General features: G+C 36.6%; 1 protein-coding gene across 1 annotated transcript in view; it reads left to right on the top strand.

Moving 5' to 3' along the window:
• LOC107192435 (calcium-binding mitochondrial carrier protein SCaMC-2) overlaps positions 1–10931 on the top strand; it is a 16564-nt gene continuing 5633 nt past the window's right edge. The window contains exons 1-4 of the mRNA XM_015581686.1: positions 1–568; positions 2269–2395; positions 2884–2971; positions 3223–3334. Coding sequence (XP_015437172.1) covers positions 377–568; positions 2269–2395; positions 2884–2971; positions 3223–3334 — 519 coding nt within the window. The 5' untranslated portion in view covers positions 1–376. The remainder of the gene's footprint in view (positions 569–2268; positions 2396–2883; positions 2972–3222; positions 3335–10931) is intronic.

Here is a 10931-nt window from a genome sequence, read left to right as displayed (position 1 = left end):
AGTCCCGTGTCCTTTCCCTTGGTCGACATCGATTCCCGTGGCGGTCGAGTGTTCAGTGATAACGCGTCGGGACGTGACGGCCCCACGCCAGGACTGCGTCGTTCGGTTTTGCAGGGAACGGTGTGAATTATCGAGGGTATCGATGTACGCCTGCCTACGAGCCACGTGTGTGGTGCAGTTATGTGTTCTCTGGTAAGTTTGTTTTACGATCGAATCGACGATCGTGTAGAAAGGCGCTTAGTGGTTCCCGAGACGTGTAGCCGCGAGAAATAAGAAAGTAAAGCGACGAAAAAGTAACGGTGACGTGCGTGACAATAATACAACGCGCTAGAAGAATTCTTCGACACGTTTGCCCAAAGTAGGAAGTGACAGAAGCATGCCCGGTAATCGAGGAAGTAGTGTGCATGGCGTTATGCCACCGCATTATCTACACGAGTTGCCAGCCGAAGACGAAAACCGGCTGGAGAAGATATTTCAGAAATTGGATTTGGACGGGAAGGGGAAAATCGACGTGAAGGACTTGTCGAAAGCGCTACGCGAGGTCGGGGTGGATAAGTATTATGCCGAGGTAATGTATTATTCAATATATATTATAAATATTTTTGATATATATACGATGGGCAACGAGTGTTCGAATGATGCTACGAGTAAAGGTTCACTGAATGCATATCACGTTAAGGATTAAACGGAAATTGTACATGTATTAGCAAATACGCATTAAACCCTCGGAAGCCGAATTCTATGAATGTGTGCTGCGGGGAATCGGATGCAGAGTCATCTTGACCTGTAAGTAAACTTTCGGTTGTACGCAGAATGGAAAAACAATGTATTTGAACACTCAGGTCTTTCATAATAAATATTCTAAACAGAATAAGTAATATGCAATAGTACAATATACTTTATTTGATACTGTTCTGCATTTAATGGTATTTTATAAAATTATTTTTACAAAGTGGGTGTGAACAGATGCATTTTCATTATTCTCATTCATATTTCGTTATTATATTTCATTTAAGAAGATTTAAAATTTAAATAACGAAAATGCATCTATTCACACTCACTGTATGAAAATAATATTAAATGCAGAACAGTGCCCAATAAAGTATATTTTACTATTTAAAAATTAATTATATTATTTAAAACTTATATGTTCTTCAATGAAATAGTAATTTTATATAAAAACAGAAAAATAATATTAAAATAACGATAATGATCTTTTAACGTCATTATGTGACTATTAAGCAAGGAGTGGCATGGGTCTATTCTGACCCAGTTCAGCCGACCCTTCATAAGCATCGTCTACTTTACTAAATCGTAAAAATTTTTAATGTAATTATTGTTTATATTAGATACGACAAAAGAAAGGCGTTCTATCCATAAATAATTACGTTTTTTTTTTAATATATAGATCCAGATTCATTCAGGCACTGGTTTTTGCGAATTATTTAAATATATATAAATTTGAAAAACACGTAGGAATAATTGGAGCAATGCATATAGTGACCCTTTGTGTGTCGTATCGTTGGAATACTCTCGTTGTACCACAAACGGTGCCAACACACGATCGAACTACATAATGCGGACGTTGCGTGCGACTTTTACGTTCGAGATGGACTAGTTAGAAAGTATTTAGCCGCAAATGATTTTTCTACTGTATTTTATTGCTCTGTTTAATAATTTACATTCAAAATTAGACTCATCAAACTTACATCATAAAGTACAGACGCAGGTATTACATAAATTCTGAAACGTTCGTTTTTCTTAATAAACACATCGATTTAGGTTAGATTATTTATACTTCATAGAATTTCTTTGAATAATTTACTGTTTCTGAATGAAGTATTTTTTAAGTTCAATATTACGTGTTAATTACTTGTTAATTTAAATTTATTTATCGAGTAAGTTAAAGTTGCGAAAATATAAAAAAAAATTGAATGTTATTCGAAACCACTGACTTTTAGTATTTGAAACAGCTTCGTGAAATTGGAAAACAAGTTAACAAGGAAAATGTTTGTGAAACTGTCTTGCATATCGCTTAAGCTTCATAGTTAATTTATATGGTTTCGCCAAGGTTAATGAGAATAGGGTCGCTGTTATCAAAAAATAACACCAAAAAATATACATGCGTGTGTACTTTGACGTCCGTTTTAAAATTTCATTTTTAAATATGATTTTTATCGAACAATAAAAAATCATAAATTTTTCTAACAAAAATTTTTCTTAAATTTGTAATAAAATTCATAGATGACAGTGAGTATTCTTTTCCAGGAATTCTTGGCCCGGTCAGACAGCACCAAAAGCGGTGACATTAGCCTCGCGGAATTTATACATTACGTCCGTGAGCATGAAAAAAACCTACGTCTACAATTCACTCATCTTGACAAGAACAAAGATGGTTAGTACTTTTTATTCACTGTAGCGTGACATAACCTTGAACCCATCTCACAGCCCTCAGAGAAAAAGTTTGACAGTTGTGCGCCATTATCTGTCGTGTATTCCGGATAAGCATTATCCATCGCGTCATCATACGTAACAACAGATAACGATGTCTATGATCTGAGGGTTAAGGTTGCCTCAAGAATGTCATTCTGTTAAATTAAAAAAAAAACAGAGTACAATGGTCATTTGAATATTTTCGAAAATGTAAACGAAGTGACCTTAAAAAAATTGAATACTTGATAAATATTTATAAACATTGTTACTCATCCTGAATACAAACGAGCGTCATCAGTTGCTCAATTCGTGAAAATTTCGATTATCATTGCTGTTTTTGCTGATTTTTGTTTATTCCGTTGTTGAAACGAACCGACGTACTGACGTAATGGAAAACACTGTGTTTTCTTGTGTTCCTCCGGTGTTGTGACGCGTACTTTGATTTTGTAGGAAAAATCGATTTGGAGGAATTGATAAAGACGTTTGAAGAGTTGGGGGTAAAGATGGATTACGACGAGGCGAAGAAACTGCTGCAACGGTAAGCTTTGGGGTAACAATGTTTTTTTTTGGCACCCTGTATTGTGTTCCAATGATTCTTACCGTTACGGTCATATATTGCCTTGCTCGCGGCGGCAAGAATGATTGGAGCATCGCGATGGGATCTATACATTGATATTTAAATACAATTTTTTTTTATAATTAATTAAAGCGGTTCACTACCTATTTGAATTTTATATATTATTATCCATTGAACATTTGTATCGTTTACAATTGTTCTTCGATTCTTAGAATGGACAAAGATGGAAGTCTTACTATTAGTTTCAACGAGTGGCGGGATTTTCTGCTTTATGCACCGAGTACCGATCTATTGGGTCTTATCGAATACTGGCACCACACAAACGTAAGTATACAAAATTATATCGCTATTGTAACTAATTTTGAAAACAATAGGACACTTATAGAATAGAGCTAATAATAATAAAAGAAACAGTAATATTAACGTATTTATAAGTAACCTTTTGACGTTCGAATAATGACCAAGTTCTCCAAGAGAAATGAGAAAATTCAATTTATTCGGTAATAAATTATTATAAATAAGTTTCCGAGGTTTTTTATTTTCATCTTGGTGCATTTGATTTTTTTCGAAATTATTATTATAAAATTTCTACGAACAGTACAAGTTCTACATCGACCCCCATATTATATTCAAGTAATAGAGAAATTTATACGATTTCTGTGAAAAAGCACGAAAATCAAAAACAAATTATTAATTGTAAATTATTTATTTAAACATTTATATAACTGAAAATAATATTACTAAATGTTCAATCTCCGTTTCGGGTTATATTGAGGCGAACATAGCACGAGGGTTTAGGGTCTATGCTAGTGTGACGGTTTCAGAAAATCGGATTTTTCTTTTTTGCAATTTGCAACAATTTTTTTAGGAAGATGAAGGTGTTTTATATGGCTCGGAATAGGTGATTAGATGTAAGTTTGAAACATTCCTCTTTTTATGCTCTAAAACAGTACTTGAAACTGATCGCGATCGATTAAAAATTACAAATTTGCGGGTTAAAAAACCAGCCATTTTTATGCAAGTAAATTAAACCTTTTGTTTGGAAAGGTGCCATTTTTTATTCCTCAAATTTTTTAAATTATTCTGGTACGGGCTATAGCCACACACATACCAATTAAGAAAATATTTGTTTTTTTTATTTCACACAAGTCTATACTATGGCCGCCATGGAAACGAAATTTCGTTAAGACACTCTCACAAACGAGCTGTAACTTTTAAAAAATACATTGTTTTTACTTTATAAAAATATAGCATACTTTACAAATATTATTTAGTAAATATGTATATTATTCCAATTGATAAGTTCAATAGTTTTTCTTTAAAAAAATCCCAAAAATTGCCTTATACAGCCGTCACACTAGCATAGCCCCTTAACGGAACAGAAATGCAGCTGGCGCAAATGATTCTCTGAGACCGTTTTGCCGGCCGTGTGTAGCTATTGTACGATGAACTCGTGGGTGTAGTTTGCGAATGTACAAGGCGACGATCAGAATCGATTCCGGGCCTCCTATTCGTCGACGGAGAGGGCTCGACCGGAGGTGTGACGTGCGGCTGTCATTCGAAATGACCTTGATAGTCTCCCAGCTGTTTCCAGCACCTTTCCCCGCAGCGTTAGACCGTCCAATCTCCTTCTTCGATTCACGTCCGACGCGCAGGCGTTCTACGAACTCGTATGGACTTTCCTGCGCATGCGTCATTTGAAATTACCTTTTTTTTTTCTGCACGACCGTCTACCTTCACATAGTGATCGAAAGGGTTGCAAATCGGGTGATACGCTTTCCAAGGATATAAACTCGGATTTCGAAACTGATTATCGGGTTACTCCATATCGCATTGTTTTTAGGCCGAGTGAAAGTATAACACCCAACAACAGTGATTTTGTAACCAGATATTATAAAAATTAGATTGAATTTTTTTTTTTCAATAACGAGGTATTCACTGACTTAACCCTGCAGAAACGGAATTTTCATCGGTAGCATTAAAAACGAGGGGACTTCGTCGAGCCCACCTGTGTCTTCTCGTATTTTTATTTAAACAATTTGTTCCCCTTTAAAAACAAGTGTTTTACGGCTAACGAATTTATGCCCTGTGAATAAATAGTCCTTAGAACTTGGTGATAAATGTTCTTTTTTTTTTCTTTTTAATATTATAGTAACATACAATCTTTGTATTATGTTTACACAGAATTTGTAGCTCTGATACGATAAACAATAAAAAAAACAGTGTTACGCACATTAGATAGTACTGACGTGTATGTTCTTCTAACATTGAAATCGACAATGGGGAAGCGATATGTCAGTCGCCAACGCTTGCCATTACTCACGTCACTGGTTATCAGGCAAATGTAGAAATATGAAAATGTGTCCAATGCAAAATTGCGTTCATTCCGACCAGTTTGTTTCTACTGCCTGGCCCAAATGTGCTACACGAGTAGCATTATAATTAGTTCTTTTTTTTTTTTTTTTTTTTTTAAATATTACCAACAACTGTTAATAAAACGTAAAATACAAACTTTCATTTATATGTTCCTACATACGATGAAAAAGTATATGGATTACGGACAAGAAATTCTAGCAATCGATTGTGCTTTCTTATTAACGTGTCAAACGATTATTGTTTAATGAAACGCGATATTTTTACAACATCTTGTAGTTTGAACTTAATCGTAAATCGGCGGGATTTCTTAGGGTGGCGAAATATCTCGCAACGTTTCGTCAGCCGTGCATACATGTGCTGCTAGTCTGTGAGGTCATCGTCTGCTGAGTACGGTACAGACCGTAGTGCTGTACCACAAATCTCCCGTGCCCTAGGCCTAGAGACAGCGCCGCTTTGAAAGCCTTATGGTCAAAAATTTTAAGACTCTTCTGGTTCCGTGGACCGACACTTTATGTTCCCTCTAGTTAACCATCGAAGCAAGTAAGACATTTATGTTACTTATATAAGTAGTGCCGTAACTAGCAAATTGCAAATGAAAATTATTAAAATTTCTCAGGTGTATCGATTTTAACAAAAAAAAAAAAAAAAAAAAAACATTCTTAAATTAAACTGTACCTATCGGTGTGCGAATTCAGTGAAGTAAATTGTCGCCACCATTGAGTCTGGTATCAGTTTCCTCGTAGGATGACGCACTTCATTATTCACGTGTATTTCCGTAATGCAGCTGGTACTGCTACGACTGGGGCGGTTTTAGTCGGTACGCATTTTCTATACGTGTTATACGGATACATACGGTCATTAAATCAACACAAACGTAAAAAGAGTTTCATTTTTTTTTTCTTTTATTTGCAAATCTAAACTCCCCTAAGCACACGGAAGTATACCGTATCCCGTTTTGCAGCTGCTGGAGGTAACCGGTGTACATCCAGAAGCAAATTTGACTTCCATACCACTTGGTAATTGGAATTACTGAAATGTATGCCAAATTAACATTCAATTTAACATTTATTTCACTACCTGGAATAAATTACCAAGTAGTAGAAGATTTTTCTTCTACACCGTTTTTTCCCCTTGCGGAAGCCGAATTTGCTCGCGAGGGTACCTTGTCTCTACCGTGACAGTTGGTTTTTGAGCCGGAATAGTTAACTTTCACGTGAAAAGAGGACACATGGTTACGTGTTCGCCACACACGCGTTGCGATCCAATTAAAATACAATCCAATCGAAAAATCTCCACAGGTATTTGTTATTCTGACGCACCCTAGTATTATAACTGTACTTACCATAAATACTGGCAAAAGTAATAATATAAATTTTTGTCAAACCATAGGAATCATAAAAATCGATTCATGAAAATTTCTCAAAAAAAATTCTTATAGATGACTCGTAATTGTTTGATGAGGGTACAAAAAAGACGGAATCTTTGATCACGGTCATAAAGTATGCGGCGAAGTAGCAGTTTCCCGATGGTGTGACACTTGCACGTCCACGAAAAAGAAGTAAGGCCGAAGTACGTACCAACAGGTACTTTGCTTCGAGGCATACGTAGAGTATGACGTATACCATAAGACATTGCAAGATATGGTGGGGTGGGGGGCATCCCCGGATAGGCGAACTGATATCTTCGTTCCGATTCCCCTCTGTTTCTTCGTGCTCCTCAGTCTCGAGATCGGACTCCGAGCTTTCGAATCGCTCGCTCGCTGGCGAAGCTCGTTTTCGCTGATTCGTGCATATGAATCATCAAACGGTACTCATCTGTTACCATTTTCTATTCGATTCCGTCTGCTCGTCACGTGTCTTTGGACGCGGCCGACTTGAGAGGATATTCTCAACTATCCAACCGTGGATCGTTCGTTTCTCGGGTTGTGTGGCCTAATTTTCCAGCAGAGGAAAATAAAGAAGGGAAAAAGTGTTCAGTGAACGCCGCTCCGTTAGTTTCTAGTTACATTCCGGGAGAATGTATACGATAAAGAGACCATGCATTCTTAAACACGAGAGCATCCCGTCTACCTGTCAGGTGTGCGAGGAATTCCTTCAAGGCTATCATGAACTCCTGCAACGGGTGAGTGTGTGTGTGTGTGTGTGTGTGTCTGCATCTGTGCAGTGGCTTGTGCAGCTATCTATGGGCACTCTTAAAGGGGCAACGAGTCCGAATCCGACTGAGAATTTCACACCGCGGTTTTAACCTATCGCGAACCTCGAATAGAGTTTCAGAGGGGATTGACCGTGGACTCGTGGACAGCGAATTTGAACGTTGTGACGGTTAACCTTCACTGCCCTTTATGGGTTTTTTTTAATGTTAATTTGATTCGAATTCGTAAGATATTGTCACCAAGATACAATCCCCATTCTAGAATACATTTTCGACATCGTGTACGGAAAATCCGTTCGATATCTTCATAGGAACTTCCGGCAGGCGAAGTCGCTTAGAGGTTATGAACGGCGGGTTTTGGTAAAAATATCACGTGGCGGTTGGAGAAAGCGAAAGTTCAAGAGTACCGTTCCAGATACTAATGTGTGACACCGTATTGTGCGAAATTCTTGCGAAATTTAATCCACGATAAGTGGTTCGAATGTTCTTAAAAATACGAGACAAATACCCACGTATCGAATTTATTATCGGGCGAATATATGATTATATTTTATTAAATAGAACGGTATAAGGAATTTCGTTAACTTTATCGGTGCGTGTGTACGTGTATAATTTATTAGGGAAAAATTGAATGGGAATGAACAGAGAGTCAATATTAGCGAACCGGTGAAATAATGACAGCTGCTAGAGTGAACACGTGTTCGGCCTATTGCTTCCACGTTCGTTACGACATTTTTACGTCAGTAAAGCGTGGGGAACTGGTTTCTACGTAGCGTGTGATTTTATGAGAATTTATGTGAACTTTTCCTCTCCGAGAATTTTTCTTGTAATTAGGGGATCGTATCACAACGTTAAACGCCGATGCTATTGTCAAAGAACCCAGAGCTTGTTCCCTCGAATGAAGCTGTGATGATTCATCGCGAACGTAAATTCCTTCTTTTCTCCTTCGCCGGTTCGTTCGAGATTATTCTGCCTTTAGCAGCGTCCCTGTCACTGGGAGCAGAACTTTGCGCGGGAATATTCGCAGCGGACATGTTTCTTCGAAGCGCATAACAAATCATCACGGTATAGTTTCTAACTATAGTTATAGTTGCAATTGTATAACCTTTTTTTTTTTGTTATTGTTGAATTTTTTCCATTATGTCAGACGACGCTTAAGCAGGGATATTGTATTATGTCAACAGAATTGCATAATAATGTACACGTAACCACAAACCGATACAGATGACTGTATGGAATGATGTGTACGTATATACTGTTTCCATGCATTTTTTGAAGTTTTTGTACAAACTAAATGATTAGTAAACGTACTAATGAATGAACATTTAAGAGATTTGGTAACTATTAAAGTCGAATTTTAAATGAGAATAATGTTAATAAATATCTGGAACATGAAAATTAGATTTTTTAATATGTATATTTTTTTATAACGTATAGATTGCAATTCGAAAAATTAAAAAAATATAATTCAATTAAAAAAAATATAGATTTCACTAAGGAATGAACATTGCTAAACAATGACGCGAAAATTGTTTGAAGACGAAGTAAAGAATTGAAAAAGGTCAATGTTTATATACTATTAATTTACTGGTGCATCCACAAGTCGACTATGTAATATAGTAATTTTTATTCATTTTTATTTAAGTAATTGGCGATTGAGAAATTATAACTATCCTAAGTAAATATTAGTACTATTTAGTCGAGCCCTGCACTGTACTTCCAACCGGTGACCGGACGATTGTTATCTGACACTCGACTCCCGATATCGATTTCCTCATAATTTTCAATCGTTATTATTCCCATTCGTATCTTGCCACGGGTAATGGATTGTTTAAAGGACTAATACAATTCTCTGTTCGTCTTATCGCAACGTGTTCATGTTTGCAACTGGTAATAAAACAGAATGAAATTGTATTTAGCTTCATTAACCTAGTTTTTTCCATCACAGAGAGATAAAAAAAACTACCACCTTGCAAGTGAAGCGACAAGTATTCATTACTTCATAAATAAAACACCCTTCGGAAATCGCGCTTGAAGTTACAGTAACTGCAATTCACAGATTCGCGGGAATTTCAAACACCTTCACATTAAACATATCATTTCTTCGTTCATCTAATCAATGTATCGTTTTAATTGGACGTTTTAGTGTATCCGAACAATCAGAAATACGAATTCCATTTAACACCGGCAAAGTTACATTCTCAAATGATACATTTTTATGGTAATAATGTTAATTGAAAAATAAAAATTTTTCTCCTAGGTTGGTACCAATGGTCAGTTATAGTAAGCCAGACGGGACATTCGTAAGAATTAACGTACAAATTGTGACGTTAGCTTTTTAACTTTCTTATTAATTTTGTTCCTAAACAGTAAGTCGACTTTTCATAATGTTTCACCCACTTGTCACGTTCGACCATTAGCATGTCTACTACTTCGAACTAAAGGCGATTTTTTCTGAGAATCAAAATACATTACAGTGTCCGCATAAGAATCAACGTACCTAGGACTTCCCCCCCCCCTACCCCCGTTCTCGCACAGGATTCAAAATAATCTGTCTCGTGACCGAAGCAGCGTCTTCACGTTGGACGAGAATTATTAACCGAATCGACGAAGATTCGAAGTCGACATTGGGCGGGATACCAAGTCGTTTATTGGCCAGCAGCCCAACATAACCGCGGGAAGCTGTATGTTTCTCGGTCCTATTCAGTAGTGCCTAGAATTTATTCGACTTCAATCGGACGTTACTGTGACTTGACCATATTTCACGTATACGCTACAATGGATGTTGCGGATATGCTCATTGACTTATTCCTCGTGTTTCGTCAAGTGAAGTATCTGGTTCAGTTTTCTAACACTCTTCTTCTACTCGACAGCGTATTAATAGCATTTTTTATGACTCTATCCATCAAGTGAGATGGTGAATAATTTTCTTTTAAGAATTAAGAAAATAATTGTTACGTTACTCGGGTTAACTTGTTGATGGGACTAATAGGTTCGTGACTGTTAAATAACGGATTAATTAACCATCGATAGGTAAAGCCGTTGAATGACCGTGGACGTTATTTCGAACTAACCTTAAAACAATAGCGTGTACATCGCGATACAATATGATTTTTTTTTTTGTTTAAATTCATATTTACCCGTGAATAAATTAAAAAAGCGTGTTCTTCAACTAATATGCAAGTTATTCTCTCAGGATTGCCTCGATCGAACAATTAATACTGAATACGTAATTTTTGTACATTGTCAAGGTCATCCGTCTAGACAATTAACGCCACGGATTTAGCATTAAATTGTCTTTCCCTGTTTTTACGCAAGAAGGTCGATAAAAGCTGCTTGTGTAATCCAATCGAAGATGTATAACGGTCGAAATCTAATTCAGTGAAACCCAACG

The sequence above is a fragment of the Dufourea novaeangliae genome, unplaced genomic scaffold (genome assembly GCF_001272555.1).
Source record: "Dufourea novaeangliae isolate 0120121106 unplaced genomic scaffold, ASM127255v1 scaffold7, whole genome shotgun sequence".
Classification (NCBI taxonomy): Eukaryota; Metazoa; Arthropoda; class Insecta; order Hymenoptera; family Halictidae; genus Dufourea; species Dufourea novaeangliae.
This window is presented reverse-complemented; position numbering and strand designations above follow the sequence as displayed.